Raw genomic sequence first — 20,327 nt, 5'->3', positions numbered from 1 at the left:
CTGTCTGGCACCATCAGACCAGGCTGAGCTAGATTTTGCATGGCTGGGAGGAAGGGAGGATTGAATGCATCATAGTAATGCTCCAGGAAACAGTAATACACCAGGAAAGCTGTTTTGACATCAAGTGTAAAGGGACTAAGAAGAAACAGAACTCATTTAACATTTTCCCTCATCTATCATTGAAAGAAAGAAATGGGAGTGCAAATCGCTTTCCTGAAAATGACTAGTAAAATATAAACCAGGCTGGAAATATCAAGCTTTACATCTCAACATGGAAGAAAAATATCTTCAGTATGAATGGCATCTTTATGTTTAAGAGGAAATGCTAGACTTCTATAGATTTGTGATAGAAGAAATGTGTTACTTTTGTAAGACGCTACAAGATTCTGTTATATTGCAATAGCAACTAGCACTATGGAATATTAAATCTGAGCATGATTTAATTTCAGATACCTCTTAAACTGTAAAGGCTATTTTTAGACTGGCCTCTAAGCTTTTGTTAGTCCTCGTAAATGGTGGTTAATCTATAAAAGAAACCTAAGAACAAAACTGTGATCTCTTGAAAAAATATATATGTGACTGTAAAATCTTTGCTAGCTTAATGATAGAGTGTTACATAATTGACTGGATTCATAACACTTACTGAGCTATAAAACAAGATTTACAAAATCGATAGATAACTTGCCTTAGTATAAAGGTAAAGGTTCCCTTCGCACATACGTGCTAGTCGTTCCCGACACTAGGGGGCGGTGCTCATCTCCATTTCAAAGCCGAAGAATCAGCGCTGCCCAAAGATGTCTCCATGGTCATGTGGCCAGCATGACTAAACCAAAGGTGAACAGAATGCTGTTACCTTCCCACCAAAGGTGGTCCCTATTTTTCTACTTGCATTTTTTACATGCTTTTGAACTGCTAGATTGGCAGAAAAGTAATGGGAGCTCACCCCATTATGCGGCACTAGGGATTCGAACTGCTGAACTGCTGACCTTTCAATTGACAAGCTCAGTGTCTTAGTCACTGAGCCACCATGCCCCTAGTGTACTAGTATACCCTCAGTATACTAGCCCTCAAATTCATATACTCCCTTTTGTTCCTTAAAATGTTTGCCTTACCCTTTTTGAGCATCTTATTAACTCTTCCCAAACATGATTTTCTCAGGTTTCATCTTCTGCTTGATCCACTCACCATTCTGTCTCTTAAATGGAGACCTAGGAATTAGGCAAGGACTCCTATTGACTTTTGTGTATGTGTGTTTCTAAAATAAATCTCCTTTTTTACCAGAACTGTCAAATAGTTTCCTTCAAAATGCCCAATTGCAGCCATCTGAGAGCTGTTGATCAAAAGAAATGGAAGGAGCTTAGATACTTACTCAACGAGAGACACAATGGAAGGAGAGTGATTGTAAGTAAGAGGGGCTTATTTATAAAACATAGGGCCAGTTAGATTTTGGAAGAAAACTTTGTTAAGAGCCACTATCATCTCAGGTGTTGTCATCTATGATGTTCTGGAGGAGAGGAGCCCTCCAGAACAAAAAAGAATGTCTACTTCTTCAAATATTATATCTTGATGGTGGCAACCTTCAGCAGACATTTGTTCAAGTGGATTAGGCAGAGAGAATCAACCTGAGAAGGTTTTATAGGTCATAACCAGCTCCTTTATTCAGAAATAAATCAATAATCAATGTAGTTCCCACAGCAGTAATGTTATATGCAGCATCAAGACTGTGCAATAAGCACACAGGTAGCCATATTTTATACCAGCTGGCATCTCCAAATGGTTTCAAGAAAAGTCTCCAGTAAAGCAACTTACAGGATTCCAACTGAATAGTATCTGACAAAGGCATCATTGACTATCCCTTGTGCATCCTGTTTTATTTAAGGCCACAGCTGGTTTGTTAGCTGAACTTGGGCTTAAGCCCTCTTGGCTGTGGATTTTGCTCTTCCAGAGGAGTTATGAATCCAAGAGGCCCCTTAAATTGGCCCTGGAGTTTCAGGGGAAATATTAACTGCATCATGAGCCAAAGTTAGTACTATACCAGAACTAGGTTTCTGGATGAATAGCCCTTGATTGGATTGGGTACTTCCCATTCATGCCCTGACAGGTTCAATGGGCTGAGTCACAACTGCTACCACTTCCCACCTTCAGCCTAGGGCAGTGTTAGTGAACCTTTTCAGCACAGAGTGCTGAAACGGGAGTGTGTGTATGTGTGTGTGTGTGTGTGTGTGTGTGTGTGCCGGAAACCAGAAGAGCAGCGGCCCAGTGCACATGCGCGCTCTGGGAAGATGATCTTCCAGTTTCCAGCACTTGCATGTGGCAGCTGGTCATGCACCAGAAGATCAGATGGCCGGTGCGAATGCACATGCCGGAAACCAGAAGATCATCTTCCCAGTGCATGCATGCACACCAGGTGACTGCTCTTCTTGGTGCCAAAAAGGTTCCCCTAGGCTGAAGGCGGGATCTGGTAGCAGTTACGACCCAGCACATTGGACCTATCAGGGCATGAATGGGAAGTACCCAATCCAATCAAGGGCTATTCATCCAGAAACCTAGTTCTGATATAGTACCAGCTTTGGCTCATGATGCAGTTAATATTCCCCCTGAAACTCCAGGGCCAATTTAAGGGGCCTCCAAGACTCATAACTCCTCTGGAAGAGCAAAATTGCTCTCTTTTGGGTTCCAGCGTGCTGGCCAACTGGTCTTCCCACATGTGGGAGCACCAGAAACTGGATCTCGGCTTTCTCAGCCACAGTTGTGTCAGACGCTGTGTGAAGAAACAAGCCAACTTGGTTTTCTTTCCAATAGTGACTTCGTTTATTGGGTCTGCTACAAACTGGGTCTCAGTAAAAGTTGAGGTCTCTCTGTAAAAAGTCAGTGCTGAGAGCTTCTGCCCCTCAGCCCCTTTTTAAACATCCACGCTGCTCATGCCCCGCCCCATGGCTGAACTGCTCCATTGATTGGACACCTGGCCACTCTCTCCCTCCTCATCTGACAGCCCCAGCTGCCACGTCATCTGCCAAATCCCGGAACTAAAGCAGCTCTTCATAATGCCCAGCCCTCATCTCCCTCTATCCCGGCCGCCAGTGTGCTGATTCCCTTCCCATGCTTCCCAAACGCAGATTCCTGCAGCCCTCGAACAGGTCCCCGATATGTCATCCCTTTGGATCTTTGATTAGGGGCTGCTCCAGGGGTGAAATCTAAAAATTTTCCCTACCGGTTCTGTGGGCATGGCTTAATTGGTGGGAGTGGCTTGGTGGTCAGATGGCTTGGTGGGCATGGCCAATAACAATAAATAATAAAAATAATAAACAAAAGTATAAAAAAACAATAAGAGGTACCAAAAACCAACTTTCACACTTTACACACACACAACACAACACAACTGACTCACAATGTAAAAGCAGCTGCACTTCACACTTCACATAGCCACAAAAAGCTCAAAAACCAACTTTCACACTTTACACATACACAACACAATACAACTGACTCACACACAATGTAAAAGCAGCTGCACTTCACACTTCACATAGCCACAAAAAGCTCAAAAACTAACTTCCACACTTTACACACACACAGCGCAACACAACTGACTCATACACAATGTAAAAGCAGCTGCACTTCACACTTCACACAGCCACAAAAAGCTCAAAAACCAACTTTCACACTTTACACACACACAACTAACACACACACACACAATATGCCACATACAGCTTTCTGAGGTTTTGTGTGTTTGTGTAGTTAGAGTGAAACACTACAGAAACACACCAAATCTCAGAAAGCTGCACAAATATTTTATTTTATTATTTTATTTTATTTTATTTTATTTTATTGTGGACTTCAAATCCCAGAGTTCCTCAGACAGCAAAGCCAGCCAGTTGATTACCGAGGAAATAGATTAGCTGAGCGATTGATTCTGTCTGGCTGAAACTGAAACTGCTTTCGTGCTGTGGCCATGCGTTCATCAGTAATCGGGTAAGTGCCTTAGAATCTCTACTCTTACTTGTAGAAACATGTTTTCTACAAGTAAGAGTACAAGTAAGGTTCTGCTGTTTTTTACTTTTAAAGGCCTGTTTCGGCTGAAGCAAAACCAGCTTTTAAAAGTAAAAAAAAAAACCTCTGCAGATGGTGTGGCTCAGCAGAGGCGGGGGGGGGGCGAGGCCAGGGATTTTTGCTACCGGTCCTCCGACCCAAAAGCCGCCATCGCTACCGGATCGCGCAATCCCATCCGATCCAGGAGCATTTCACCCCTGGGCTGCTCCCATGATCTGGATCCCTGTAGCGTCATGTGTCGAGGTGGAGCTGGGCTCAACAGCAGAAGATCAGCTGCCTGGTGCACAGGCGTACACTGGGTAGATGATCTTCCAGTTTCCAGCGTGCACATGCACACCGGCCACCTGGTCTTCAGGTTTCTGGCACGCATGCACATGTGAAGACCAGCTGATCGGTGCACATGCCGGAAACTGGAAGATCATCTTCCCAGCGCATGCATGCCTACTGGGTGGCTGGTCTTCTGGTTTCCAGCGCTCTGGCACGCGTGAAGACCAGCTGGTGCGCCGGAACCCAGAAGAGCAATGGGCAATGGCTTGTGTGCCTGGAAAGATGGCTCTCCAGGCCACTTCTGGCATGTGTGCCATAGGTTCACCATCACGGGCTTAGGAGATAATGTAGAACCAGATAGCACTGTATTGAAGAAACCCCACCCTTGTACAAAACAGTCATCAAAACGGTGTGCCACATGTTTATTAAGAAGAATTAGGCCACTTCTTCAGCATGATTCCCCTATAATTTAAATAATTTAGCTAGTCATAAAGCTGAGTCTTTCCTACTCACTTATTCTGGATAACAGATGAAATAGGTGGCTTGGTCCATCATAATCAAACTCCATTATCATCATCAAAGCCTTACTGGTATACCTCTAGCATGTTTTTTTTTAGTTTGGTTTTGTTGCTTCCTTTCTAATGTATGATGAGCCACCCAGAGTCATTTGGAATCAGAGGCATAAAATCAAATAAACAAATAAATATTAGTTAGGTTCTGTGACTGATTTGTGAAACCCCAAATAAGGGGATTAGGGTATGAGACATCTGTGTACTGTTAATGCTGCTTATATATGATGAATTTCATTATTCATTTTTCATAGTATATGGCCACCACATGTAGAAATCCAGTATTCTCAACTGTGAACATGGCTAAGCACAAATTGTAAGGGCTTGATTTTCAAAGCAGCGCCATAATCTTAAAATACAAATACTTCTGTAATCTTCACTGAATTGTGCTAACATAATTCAAATCTTTTAGACTGTAGTACATGGCAGAGTAAAGGTAAAATTGTAGAATAGGATAGGATTATTCAGATATCTGAACACATCGTTTATTTCATTCAGTTCATTCTATTTAATCACTCTCTCTCTCAGCCTGAATAAGGCAAATGCAAACCACTTCTGAAAAATCTTGTGAAGAAAACTGCAATCCACACAATTGCAGGAGTAAAAAGACAAAAAAGGCCTTATTCAGAAGAACCAACCAATAATTCAATAAAAATAAAATAAAATTTCCTAATAAAATGCTTGTTTGCAGTGTTCCATGCAGAACTTAATTTAGGTATTTTTCAATAGGGGAGAAATCTGGCACAAGTCAATCTGCAGACTTTATTTTTCCTCTGGATGCCTTAAGAAACACAGGTGTATTTCTAATAACAGTCTGTAAGTTTAGATTTTTCTAAAATTTGATGAAAAAATGCTAGCATCCTCTGACAACTGATAAATATGTTTCATAACTGAACAAAAAATCCCAGAAAGATAAAAATATACAAACTTTCAAGGAGAAAGGACACAATGTCAAGGTCCTCTCTATACATAAATACCATCAAGTGTAGTTAAGTGCCTCCATTTCTAGGACCTTCCTCTTTGCTTTGGCATCTTGTACCATCACTGTCTTTTTTTTAGCAAATATGTGAACGATAAATAAACAATTAACCAAACACTACACAAGTGTAACTGTTTTTCCTGCATCAGACACCACCAATTTACCAAATGAGATTCAAAGAAGGTCATGAAACCTCAATTGCTTCATGTTCAAGGGGTCACTGTAAGACAGGGATGCCCTATTTAAGAAACCCTCTGAGATACCAACATTACAAGGGATTTATTCAGACAGTCAGATATACTTTTCTGTAGCTGAATAGTAATTGGTATAAGAGACAGCTATCAAAGCAGTATTCAGTACTGTGCAATGAAGTCTTTTAAACATGTAGTCTGAAAGTTTCTCATTTTTTACATTACATACCCAATGCCCTAAACTCTACATAATTAGCTTGCTCCAATCCATTATTTCCTGAATATCTTTAGTTCTAGCTTTCTGGAATCTTGAAGATTATGCCATGAAAAAAATGTTTTCATACATCTAACTAAATGCAAGTTGGATAAAATCTTTTCCCCCCCATTTACGTCTTCATCTACAGATACAAATCCATAGCAAGAAAAACTATGCTCTCCAAACCTAGCAGAAAATCTCATAAAAATTGACTGGACTTTCTTCTAAGTAAATATGAGGATATTGTAGCGTTATACTACAAAATATTAAACAGCACCCCCAAATACACAAATAATATTGTAAGTTCTTTTGTTTTTTTCCATTCATATCCTCCAGTCTGATTTTTACAATAAACCAATTCCTGGTTATCCTTTGTCCCCAAATATGCAATCAATAGTCTGTATTCTGCAGAATCACAAAATACTTGTTATTAATAGTGGTTCACTAGAGTTATGTAAAGATTCTGCAATAATGTATGAATTAACTCCCTTTCAATGCAGCTGACATGTGGAAAACATGTAATTTGTGCTGGGTAGACAAGGATGAAAAGAGAATGAAGCTGAAATTTGGAGGTGGGGAGTTGGGGAGAGGGGTTGGTGGGTTTTGTTTTTACATTATATCAAAACCCTTATAGAGCTTACATTACAGTTTCTATGCATTCCTAACTTAAAATAATTAGAAATTATGCCATAAAATATTTCAGAATTGTAAGCAAAAAGTACTCAATGGGCCATAGGGAAGGAGTTGTGCACTATGTCTGGTCCAGGAAAAGCATGTTGCCAATCTCTGCTTTAGAAAATAACATTCATTGGGACTTCCAGGGAAGAAATTGTGAACTGAGGATAGTTCGGCTGAAAGCAGATCTGACAATCATGGCAGAATGAAAAGATAGCAAGACCAGCTCTTTGTAACTCCTCTCCGGACAAGGAGAGGAGTTGAAATTGCCCATAAGTGCTCCAGACAGTTGTTCCTTGTGAGAAGATTGCAAGACAGCAGTCCCAAGTGAGGTTATTGCTCTAGGAGGTGAAGGAATAGTCATCTTGCTCAAACCACAGTTGGTGCTTTTAAAGGGACACTGATTCAAATACTTCCTTTTCTAATCACTGTCAGATATTGCTTCTTAACTGCTTTCAGCTATTAGAATCCTTTGGATCAATATGTTTTACGTAACTCATCACTAAATTTTAAGCAACATGCTTTAATTGGAATTTAGCTACCAAATAAATACTACCAACTGAAATTCACCCCAAATGAGTTTATTTGTGGAGATGATTTTTTTGACATGACTCCTGTTCATTGTAGGCCAAAATATGTTAAAGTGAGGAACTGGGAGAGCTGATTTGTGTGATCAAGAATGAACTGTATGTGACAGCAACCAACAAGTTGCACATGAGAAAACATGATGAATTGATTAAGAATAATTGAAGGATTGCTGCAAGGCTTGGCATTCCACAGGAATATGAGCTAACATCATTGATGTTATTTCATATTAGAAGATGGGTTACTGGCATGCTGACAGCAGAGATGAAAACATCAGGAATTGAAGAGGTGTTATTCCCATAGTGTTCCTTGAACTTCATACCAAGATCAGTTCTGCACATTACAATGCAACATTCAAAACTTTGAAACAGTGTTCAGAAGCACAAGAAGGAAATGTTGTTGAAACATCATGCTGGGCCTTATATTTCACAAGCTCTCCAGGAGGCAATTTCAAAGTTGGATCTCATGGTTTTAATCCATTTGCCTATAGTCTTGATTTGGTACTATGCAATTTGCACCTTTTCCCAAAACTGAAGGATTACCACTGTGGGCATCTGTTCAATTCGTATGAAGAGGAAAGGACTGTCTTGACCTGTCACAAAAGACAAAGTGTCGGTTCTTTTGTGATGGATTTAAATATTGTCCATTGTTGACTGAAATGTGCAGTGAGCCAGGTTAAAAAAGGAAGTACATGTAACAAAAGGTCTCAATTCAAGGATGATTTTGTTTCATGTACTAAAACATCCATATTTAAACTAAAGTTACAAAAGCAAAGACACTACTTTTCATTCAACCATTGTAAATATGTATACATATATAGTTATAAATACATATATGTACAGTTTCTATGGGGTAAGAAAGAAGTGTTCAGATTATGAATGTAATGGTGCAGAAGTAGCGATTAAAAACATTGGGGAATTAGTGTTTTTTTTAAAAAAGCATCTAAAATAATATTCAATACTGTACTTTTAAGCATATGTTCAACTATTATCCTAAAAATGAGCAATGTTCATTTCATATTTATTTATTCGTGAAGTGTAGAAAGGAGGATTTCAAATTTATTTCCCTTCTGTGTGACATTTTCTTAAAAATGTTTAAGTACTTTCATAATGGAAAATACTTTGAGTTTAATAATAAGGTTAAAAAAATACAATTCTCTCAAATGAAACATTTAATTTTTCTGTGGAAAGTAATCAAAACACAAGTTCAATAAATAAGAATAGGTTTATTAAGTTTAGTTAATGTGAAATTATGGAAAACATGTTACAAACTTTTATAAAATTGTTAATTCTATTTTTATTTTATAATTCATTGTATTGCAATTTGGATTTAGAATATTATAGATACGTCTACTTACTTGAGACATAATATAGTCTTGCATTCAACACTTAAACATACAGTTCTTATGTTTGTATTTAAAAACTCAAGAGACTTTTTAAAGTATCTTCCAACTTGCCTACATTTTTCACTGGGGAACCTTAAAACAATTCCAATCTAGTCATATGAACTCTAAAACATTAGTGTTCAGAAGAGGTAAATGTTGAGATGTGATCTCATCAAAAGATGGATGGACCAGATGTCAGGGAAGAATGCAGATCATATTAAAGGATGTACATCAACCTGTAAACTGTACATGGAGTTTCCAATTTATCACGAAAAAGCATTTGAAGAAACCAGTTTCTGCATGTTGTACCCCTCCACCCCCACAATGGAATTACTGCCATTAGCTACACAAGCAGAAATTACCTGCTCATTTCCATCCTTCAGCAATTATAAAAATAGTTTGAAACCTGACTCAAATCAATTTACCCACCAAATTTCACTTCTATACAAGTGTCATTATTTATCAATGATTTACAAAATCATGTTACAGTTTCATGCCTTAGGACCAGATTGATCTGCTTTCTCCTCTGTGATTGCAGAGAAGACTCTGTTGACTAAAGAAAGGATTCAACATCAGATCGTTCTTGGTGCTTCTCTCTGAAATTCTACAAGAGGTTCTTTCTGAGGTAAAAAAACCACTTCAGAAAACTCCCAAAGAGATGTGCCAGCAGCTTCCACATAAGGAAGGTGCTGAGGATACAGAAAGTTCTAAAGATTCTTAAACCTTCATTAACACCCTAATATTTAGTGTAGCTCAATGATGCAGCGTGGGGAAAATATCTAGACTGGCTTAATAGGACATTACAAACAGCTGAGATTCTTTTCCATCCTCCTATTCTGCAGCTAAGACAACTTGCTGGAATTATTTTGCCCAAATGGGTTTATTGTCTCTTTTTCTAAAAGCCTATCAAATGGAAAAGAAGTACAATTTGTGATCTATAGTCAAGCTATCAGGAATGGATCATAATTCAAGCATATTTTAACATTTACCCAATTGCACCAAAAGAACCAGACAGGTAAATGCAAATTTATACTCAGTCTTTTATTAATATTTCACAAGGATGCATTTCCAAGCATATTTAGTATTTTTTTAGAAATGGTACATGGGAAGTAATAATCGTTATTCCAACCGATTGTACAAAACATATAAACCACAAATATATATCTGGAGTCAGCGTAAGTACGCCAGGAATATCATACAACTGTGGTTTAAAATGTAAGGTGCATGATTATGGTCTTTCAGAACCATCAGTTTCAAAAGAAAACTTTTTCATATTTTTGGTGAGGAAAAGTAAGTTATCAGATACAAAGATGTATCAAATCATCCAGAAAAAAACAAGACATTGTGGATCATATAAAGGGCTTAGAATTGTTTCTCAGAATGATAGATTGTTCCTCAGTTCCTGATATAACACAAATTGCACAACTACTGCTTTCACAGGAAGTTCATCAAAGTCGCAGCCTTCAATACTGACCACTATCCCTCTGAAAATATTACTAATAATTTATTGTCCAGAAAACACAGGTATGAGGCAAAAGAGCTCTTGCTCTCTAGAACATCTTATCTCTGAGATGAGACTGGCTCTTACTTTCCTGACGTTTCATAACACCCTGAAGACCTCGCTCTGCCAGTTGGCTTGGAGACCCAATGGGGGAGCTTCATACTGGAGGTGGCTGACCAACTAAAATTTAATTCCACCTCTCCACCCCCCATCGTGTGTCTGGCTCCCTCCTTTCCCATCTGGTGTTAATGATTTGTATTTGTTAATGATTTTATCCACTGGGTTCAGATGGTTGACTTTAATGTTTTTTTTAATATTTTAAAGTTTTAATGTTGTAAGACATCCAGTCATTGAATTCAAGATGGGCAGCAAGTAAGTAAGTAAGTAAGTAAGTAAGTAAGTAAATAAATAAATAAATGCAATATTATAAAAAGGCTGAACAACCCAAGAACTCTTGGGTATCCATATTAGAGCCTCTCAATTTCATACTGCCAAAATCCAGGATTGTGATTTCCCAGTATATCTCAAATAAAAAGAAAGAAGCAAAATCAATACATTAAGTTTCTGCTGCAGATAATACACCTACTTTACGTATCCTCTCCATTTCTCTGTGTAATTTTTTTTCTTTATTTTTTGTTAGCCGTTGTTTTGAAGATACTATAGTGGTGCTTAAAAGCTTGTGAACCCTTCTGAATGTTCAATATTTTTGCATAAATATGACCTAAAATGTGATCTGTTCTCCATATAAAAGTCTAATATAAAAAAATTAGTCTCTATCTACTGAAAAGTAGATAGAGACTAATTAAATGACTTTAAAACATTATGCTTTCCTGCACAGAAGTAGCTTAAGTATGCTTTTTTTCCAGATGTATTACTATACTCTTGGGAGTACAAATGGTTTCACCTTGTGTGTTTTGTTTTATTGGTTTTGCTTGTTTACACTAGCATTGAAGTTGCTGACAGAGCAGGAGGATGAGATAGGTGACAAATGAGGAATGCACAGTGGAACAGGCAAGGGAATTTTCAAGGCAACCACCTAACATCTTCCAGGTCACAAAAGTGTCAACAAAGCTCTTTTCACATATCATCTAGGAGGTGAAGGGAAAATTTCTACCGAGTGTGTATGTGTACGAGTGTGTGTATGTATATGTGTACCCATATCTATCTCCCAGTCTAATCTATAATTCTGGAATTTCCTGGTCACAGCAGAAATATCCTGCATGATCTCAAAAAAGCTAGGCAAAGTTGGAAGGCCTCCAAGGTCCCTTCCAACTCTGTTGTTGTTGTTGTTGTTGTTGTTGTTGTTGTTGTTGTTGTTGTTGTGATCTCAAAAAAGCTAGGCAAAGTTGGAAGGCCTCCAAGGTCCCTTCCAACTCTGTTGTTGTTGTTGTTGTTGTTGTTGTTGTTGTTGTTGTTGTTGTTGTTGTTATTATTATATATATATATATATATATATATATATATATATATATATATATATATATATATATATATATATATATATATATATATATATATATATATATATATATATATTTGTTTTCTGAGGTTTTCACGGGTGTTTGTATATAGGTCTTTGGTTATTCGGGTTTTCTCCCACGTAAAATTATAGTATCTTGGCGACGTTTCGACGAAGTCTCATTCGTCATCTTCAGGCTTCAGCTTCGTGCTTCTGGGAGCAATATATGTATGTATGTATGTATGTATGTATGTATATATACTCAGATATATACTACAAAAATTTCAGAGCTGTAGGTAGGAAATTCTGGAAGAAAACAATGGCAAACTACTACTACCACCAATAAAATTATACGTGATGTGTAAGAATCTATGTTCAATTTGAGAGAGCCCTTACCTGATCTTTAAGGCAGCAAGCATTGCCAACTAGAATAAAATATTGGAATGCTTCAACTTTCCTTTTCCAAATAATGTTAACTGGAGAACTTCAATAAAACTACTGACTGTATTTTGAAGTTAAGAGCTTCCAAGTACAAAGTCACTTCCTCTTCCTCTCGCATCCTAGAAGTTTCTTTATAGGAACAGCTTGGGAAGAAATGCATCCAATGTTGTAGGTATGCTACATATAGTAACTCTCTTGTCCTTCATATTGTTTATGTGTGACATGATCATTTCAAAGTTACAGAAAATCTGGTTGGATGCTGAGACCAAACAAGATATTTAAATGAGCATAAGGCAGATGTTGTGCACATGTTTATATCAGCCATATCTCTGAGAATGCCTTCCTACTTCTTGACTCATGTTCACCTGCATACAATTACAACTTTCCATTGAGATCAAGCAGAGTCCTCTAGATCACACAGAGTTCTGCTATCATTCAACAGAATATCAACAGAATCCTCATTGGGACCTTAACATTCAACAAAGACATGTTGGACATCAAGGGGCTAAGATCAACATCTTGAGCCCATCCATTTTATCAGTGACTAAACAGTCCATTCAGAGTGCACATCTAAAAATTAAGTTCTGGTTCAGCATGTGTTAAGCATATTAAAGAATTTTCCACCATTTTGATTCAAATGGAAAAACTGCCAAAAAAGCAACACTAAGGTAGAATGTCCTATTCTTAGCAATATCACATGCTTTTTTCTGTGCAAAACAAAGAACATGGATAGCTTCATCATCTATTTTTATGTGGGTCCCATGAGAACAATTTAGGCTTTTACATACATGGAAACTGCAAAACTGTAAGTTCAATATGAACTTGAACATCTTTCTTAGAGAATTAAAAGTAGCCTTTAAAGGTAAAGTTTAAGTTCATTGTGTGGTCGCTACATCTTCATAGTGGGTGTCAGTCTGCTGCATGTATGGATTGGAGGGGTTTGAAATGGCTAATGTTGCAGCTGCGGTCTGGCTTCTGGTCCTTGGTCGTGCTTCCTGATCAGTGTGGGTTTGGGTCTGCTTTCTGGGTGGATGTGGTGGTGACATCCTGTGTGGACCTCGTGAGTGTGGGTCTGGTGTCATTCCTCGTGTTAGGGACACGCTTTGTCAATAAGGGCAGGTTTCCAAATGGCTGGTAGGCGGAGGTATCATCTCGCTTTGTTCATGCTGTGTGGGCGTTTATCTCAATGGCTTCTCTGATTATTCTGTTGTTAAAGTGTTCAGTTTTGGCGATAGTTCTGGTCTTTTAAAGTCAATATCATGTCCTGTGACTTTAAAGTGTTGGACCAGGGAAGAAGTTGGTTCCTCTTTTGAATGAGTTCTTGTGTTCTTCAATGCGCACTTATTCTTCTGTTGGTTTGTCCAATGTATGTGGTGGGGCAGGCGGTGCATGGGATTTCATATACTCCTTGATTTTCTAACTCAATTTTGTCTTTGGGGTTTCTTAGGATGGTGGATATTTTTTGGTTTGTGCAGAATGCTGTCTTGATGTTATGTTTGTGGAGGATCTTGCTGATTCTGTCTGTGGTGCCTTTTATATATGGGAGGAGGGCTGTGCCATTTTCTTGTTCTCTGTCTTGGATTTTAGTGGGGGGTTCTTTTTGGATTAGTTTGGTAATCTTATTTCTCTGGAATCCATTGGATGTTAGTACGTTAGTGAGAGTGTCTAGTTCGGTTTTTAGGTGTTGTTCATCAGCTAAGCATTTTGTTCTAGAGATGAGTGTCTTGGCTACGGAGTTGATCTGTGCTGGGTGGTGGTGTGAGAGTGCATGCAGATAGCGGTTTGTGTGTGTTTTCTTCTGGTAGATGGTGTGTCCTAGGGAGCCATTGGGTTTCTTGTAGACTAAGACATCTAGGAAGGGAAGTTGGTTGTTAACTTCTGTTTCCATGGTGAACTGTATTTTGGGGTGTAGGCTATTGAGGTGTGTGAGGAAGTTTTCAAGTTTTTCTTTCCCGTGTGGCCAGATTATGAAGGTGTCGTCTACGTATCTGAGCCAGAGTTTGGGTTTGTGATCAGATTTTTCTAGTGCTTGGGTTTCAAAGTGTTCCATGTAGAGGTTGGCAATGACAGGTGAGAGGGGTGATCCCATGGGTGCTCCTTCTATTTGTTTGTATTTTTGTCCATTATAGATGAAGTATGTGTTGGATAGGCAGTGGTTGGTCAGATCTAGGATGTGCTTGGGGGGGTTATATTTGTTTTGGATAGCTGTCAAGGCTTCTTTGATTGGCACTTGGGTGAAGAGGGATATGACATCAAAGCTCACGAGTAGGTCGCTGGGCTGTAAGTTTTGTTTCTTTATGATCTCTATGAACTGGAATGAGTTTTTTACGTGTGAGGTGATGGATTCTGCATAGGGCTGTAGTTGTTTGGCGAGAAATTTGGCTAGGTTTTGTAGAGGTGAGCCTATGGAGCTGACTATGGGTCTGAGTGGGGTTCCTTCTTTGTGTATCTTGGGGAGGCCATAGAGCTTAGGGCATCTGGATGATTTCTCTGGGAATGATTCTTTGTTGGATTTCTTCGCTGATGGGGAGGCTTTTATTTTGGATCTAGTGGTTTTTCTAGGTAGGTGGTGGGGTCTGTTTTAGGGGCTTGTATGCAGGGTCTTGGAGTAGGTTGGTTAATTTGGTTTGGTAGTCAGATGTGTTCATAACCACCGTGGCGTTGCCCTTGTCTGCTGGTAGGATTATTATGCTGGTATCTTTTTTCAGGTTAAGTAGTGCTGTCTGTTCCTCTTTGGGTAAGTTGCTTTTGGGTGGCTTGCTGCTGCAGAGGATGGTGGTGGTTTCGTGTCTGATTTTGTTAGCGCCATCGGGTTGATTTTGGTCAGGCTGGTTTCAACTCCGCATATAATGGTCTCAGTGGGGATGTATTTGGGAGTGACTGCAAAGTTGAATCCTTTGGAAAGGACATCGGTTTCAGCTTTGGTGAGGATCCTATCTGAGATGTTATGCACTGTTTGTTTCATGTGTTGCTGTGAGGGTGGAGGGGTTTGTTTCTGGCGTTCTTGTAGTCTTCGGAGTTTGTTGGTGTGCGTGTCTGTCTTGAGGGTGGTCTGTGTTTCGGCCCTCCAGACGGCAAGTTGTTTGGATTTGTCCCAAAGTGCAGGGTGCATCTTGTTGCTGAGTTTGAGGTGAAGTGTGAGGAGATCTTTGTTGATTTGATCTAGGAGGAATCTTTTTGTGTGAAGTTCATTTCTGATTAAGGCCAATTCTGTTCTTTTTAGGATGCGTTTGGTGGCTGCAGAGTTGGAGTGGAATTTCAATTGGAAGCATTTGGGGATTAAATTTTGATCGCGGCAGTTTCGTAGGAATGCGAGGTCACATAAAATGGAAGCTCTTTGGACTTCTAGTTTTTCATAGGTCCTGGTCAGATGGTGGATTTCTTCCCCGTAGAGGTGCAATATTTGTTTTCTGAGGTTTTCACGGGTGTTTGTATATAGGTCTTTGGTTGTTCGGGTTTTCTCCCGTGTAAAATTGGAAGTATCTTGGTGACGTTTCGACGAAGTCTCATTTGTCATCTTCAGGCTTCAGCTTCGTGCTTCTGGGAGCAATGTATGTATGTATGTATGTATGTATGTATGTATGTATGTATATATACTCAGATATATACTACAAAAATCTCAGAGCTGTAGGTAGGAAATTCTGGAAGAAAACAATGGCAAACTACTACTACCACCAATAAAATTATACGTGATGTGTAAGAATCTATGTTCAATTTGAGGGAGCCCTTACCTGATCTTTAAGGCAGCAAGCATTGCCAACTAGAATAAAATATTGGAATGCTTCAACTTTCCTTTTCCAAATAATGTTAACTGGAGAACTTCAATAAAACTACTGACTGTATTTTGAAGTTAAGAGCTTCCAAGTACAAAGTCACTTTCTTCCTCTCGCATCCTAGAAGTTTCTTTATAGGAACAGCTTGGGAAGAAATGCATCCAATGTTGTAGGTATGCTGCATATAGTAACTCTCTTGTCCTTCATATTGTTTATGTGTGACATGATCATTTCAAAGTTACAGAAAATCTGGTTGGATGCTGAGACCAAACAAGTTATTTAAATGAGCATAAGGCAGATGTTGTGCACATGTTTATATCAGCCATATCTCTGAGAATGCCTTCCTACTTCTTGACTCATGTTCACCTGCATACAATTACAACTTTCCATTGAGATCAAGCAGAGTCCTCTAGATCACACAGAGAGTTCTGCTATCATTCAACAGAATATCAACAGAATCCTCATTGGGACCTTAACATTCAACAAAGACATGTTGGACATCAAGGGGCTAAGATCAACATCTTGAGCCCATCCATTTTATCAGTGACTAAACAGTCCATTCAGAGTGCACATCTAAAAATTAAGTTCTGGTTCAGCATGTGTTAAGCATATTAAAGAATTTTCCACCATTTTGATTCAAATGGAAAAACTGCCAAAAAAGCAACACTAAGGTAGAATGTCCTATTCTTAGCAATATCACATGCTTTTTTCTGTGCAAAACAAAGAACATGGATAGCTTCATCATCTATTTTTATGTGGGTCCCATGAGAACAATTTAGGCTTTTACATACATGGAAACTGCAAAACTGTAAGTTCAATATGAACTTGAACATCTTTCTTAGAGAATTAAAAGTAGCCTTTAAAGGTAAAGTTTAAGTTCATTGTCTGATATGATCTTTAGAACCTGGTTCTAGTTTCAAAGATGGAAATTAGTAAATACTGAATATATTTGGTATACATTCCCAACGCCCAATAATTGAATAACTGCTCCAGTTAGCCAAATCCACCACTTAATGAATCTGTTAGGCTATCAGCAATATTTAGAACTCTATGACCTGCTCAGATTTGCAAGATTGTAATTGGCCTCACCAGGTAAACCAGAGAGGAATCAGGACCTGATGAACTAACTCCACTTTATTGTAAATCTATATTATATAAATTTTATAATATCTATAAAATATTATTTTATTCTATTTTTGTAATTTTCTTACTTAATATTTTTAACATACAGCAATTGAATTAGATTTTTAAACCAGATATTGTATTTTAAAATTTTTGAATTATTGTGTTTTATTTGCTGTACACCGCCCTGAGTCTTCGGAGAAGGGCGGTATAAAAATTTGAAAAATAAATAAATAAATAAATAAATAAATAAATATAAAATCTGAAATACAGGCCTCCCTTATAGCCCAAGACAGGTGGTGTCTTCTGAACCTCATGCCCTCTCCATCTGTGGGCCATGCTGTCTCTTATCTGACCATTTCCTTGGCAGTGGCTCTTCAGCCATTCTCTTAAGATTTTTTTTATTAGAGTCTGTGCTCTACTTCTTTCCCTTCTTATATCCCTGTGAATCAGAGAGATAATGTATTTGCCTAAGCCTCTTCCAAATGTTATTTCTTTGCTCTGGATCTTAAAAACATTTCAGCCTAACACTTTTGCCTAGTTCCTGCATATTCTCAATAAGGTCCTCTTCCTTACTTCTCACAACTACCATATTAAGATTGGAGTTTCAGTGATACTGCATTACCAGAGGTACCAGAATCTTGAATGCAGAGCCAACAGCTTCACTGCTTCCAGAGACAGTTGTATCAATTTATGAGAAGGTTTCAGTTGCAGCCCTCAGTTTAATGAACAATTCTGGGCTACTTGGACAATTTAAGTTTGAGATCCCCACTTTACTGTGATAAATGCTGAAGTCACTGAAGAATGGACAGCAGATTTTGGGCAGAGAATAGGAATTTGTCAATCATACAGTGCAGCCTACGTATGGATATACAACAGGCTGTGGTGGACCCTAAATTCAATTTTGAAAATGGAGTTAAGCTAATTGAAAATTCCTCTTAATGGAACTTCCAAGCTTGAAGAATCAATGCAGAACTAAATGGTACAAAATCATCAAACACAACGATGAGAATCTCTAACCTTATATACAGTAAGTGACTGCTAGAAACAGAAATACAAGCTAGGATATTTTTGCTCAGATTAAGAAAGTCTGTTCTTAACTATAAAAGTCAGAATAGAGTTCCACTAACATTCTTCTTGGGCAAATACTTTACACTCTACCCTCTACTAAACTCATGGTAGGCATTTTAAGCCTTAATCACATCAAGAATTCAGCATCGGGAGGCAACAAGATTCTGAATATATTCCTTTTCTTGGAAACTTCAGCTTTTGTATGCAAGGTATTTCCTTCAAGGCAGAGTCAGAATCAATCATTTTGCCTCACTAAGCAGGAATCACAACTGAATTTAAGAGCCACGTCAGGTCGGTTTCAAAGCTCAGACTGAGAAAACTGGCTAGAGGTTTACTTTTCCAACCTCCAGTCAACTTTGGACGTGAGAGTTTTAAAAGGAAACCAATCACATTGGCACTTTCCATCCCAGAGCGGTTCCAACAATTGTTGGTAAAAAGATAGACCGCCTTTCCCGTTGACCCCGTTGTGGCGGCTCCAACCGCAGTCTGGCACGGAAAGTTCATCGGAGGCAGAAGGAAAGGCGAAACACAAGCGAAGAAGCCTCGAAACAGAGAAGCGAAGAAGCCTCGAAACAGAGAAGCGAAGCGCATTCTGCCGCCGGGGAGGGAAGATTTTGCTACGTTGGGAGATCAGCGCTTCCTCCTCACGCCTCTCTCCGCAGAGCAGCAAGCGATGGTCCCTCCCCCGCCCCCGTCACTCACCCGCCGAATCCATCTCTGGCCGCCGAGTTTTCGCTGCCCCTGGACTGGGTGCTATGACGCCGAGCCTCGCTAAGCCGAAAGCGTCCTTCCTAGGAGATGGAGGAGATGGAGCCTCTCCCCCGCGCGCTTGCTTTCCAGCAGCTGCATCTCGCGCCTTGAGGTGCCGGCGGGGAGGCGGCCAGCGCCGCGCCCCCCGCCCCCCAAAGCGCTGCTCGCTGGGGCTTGAGGCAATGAGCACCCGAGCCTCCCCCGCTCTTCCCCCCTCACAATGCCCTCAACCCCCACCCCCACCACCCCACAGCAAGCGATGCCGGCGCGCTTTTCGGCCTGGAACCTGTCGAGGAGTGCGCGCGCACGCGCGCGACGCCGCGAGGGGGAAAGTGCCTGGCCTGCCCAGGGACCAGATTGTAGGCCCGGAGGCAGAGTTGGGGCCGGGAGGGAGGTTTTGTTCGCCTTCCCGCTCGGCCTCGTAGCGCACCGTCAAGAACCAGCAACTTTCCGGGCCTCGCTAAGAGCCGGGCATTGTGGAGGGGGTGGGGTGTGTGAACTCCGGACGAAGGAGAGGTGGGGTCCCACCTGCCTGAACGCTCTTTAAAAACAGAGCCTTTCCTTAGGCTTTCCGAGCCAAGATACTATGTATTTATATATCTATGTCTGCACTAGACTGGAAAAACAATTTTGTTGTGGTAAATGTTTAGCTTTTTAAGATACCGCAAAGCCCTGGGGTTAGCTTTCTGAAGAACAAGGAGAAGAAATTTTTAGCCTGCCCAATTTATTTGATTTCAGAAAAGGAAGCAAAACTAGGAGCCTTCCCATGTTTCTTGATAGGCCAATTAACTGAATCGTGCAATTGGGGTTTTGCTAGTATTTTCATTGAGTTTTAAATCACTGGTTGTGATGGTAGTGTTTTGGATTAGGTGGCTTGAATGTGGAAGACATAATTTTTTCTTAATGTTTCTACTTGTGTTTTAGCCAGGCACAGAATATGCCCCTAGGAGTTGTGCTGATAGAAGAAAATGTTTCTAAACTGATGTACAACCTTTCAAACTAATAACCCTTGCTTAACGAGGGTAATTGGAACTGGAATTTCCATCACTAAGCCATGCAATCATACAGTTGCTTAGCAACAGCAGTTCCGTTGCCATCGTTAAGGGAACTGCAACTTCATTAAGCACAATGTCACATCGGTGCCATTTGTGATCTCTTGCTGGCTTCTCCACTGATTGTCCGAAGCCAGCGGTGAAGGTTGCAAACGGTGATCACATGAATGTTGGATGCTGCAATGTCTTAAGTGCAAGCAGG

At 39.7% G+C, this 20,327-nt stretch overlaps 1 protein-coding gene across 1 annotated transcript in view; it reads right to left on the bottom strand.

Annotated features, from left to right (window-relative positions):
• Positions 1-19,256, bottom strand: part of FGD3 (FYVE, RhoGEF and PH domain containing 3) — a 157,599-nt gene extending 138,343 nt beyond the window's left edge. Inside the window, exon 1 of the mRNA XM_058171188.1 lies at positions 19,026-19,256. Coding sequence (XP_058027171.1) covers positions 19,026-19,038 — 13 coding nt within the window. The 5' untranslated portion in view covers positions 19,039-19,256. The remainder of the gene's footprint in view (positions 1-19,025) is intronic.
• Positions 19,257-20,327: the final 1,071 nt, after the last annotated feature.

This window comes from Ahaetulla prasina, chromosome 2, assembly GCF_028640845.1.
Source record: "Ahaetulla prasina isolate Xishuangbanna chromosome 2, ASM2864084v1, whole genome shotgun sequence".
NCBI lineage: Eukaryota > Metazoa > Chordata > Lepidosauria > Squamata > Colubridae > Ahaetulla > Ahaetulla prasina.
The sequence above is the reverse complement of the archived record's forward strand: the minus strand, read 5'-3'. Positions and strand labels throughout refer to the sequence as shown.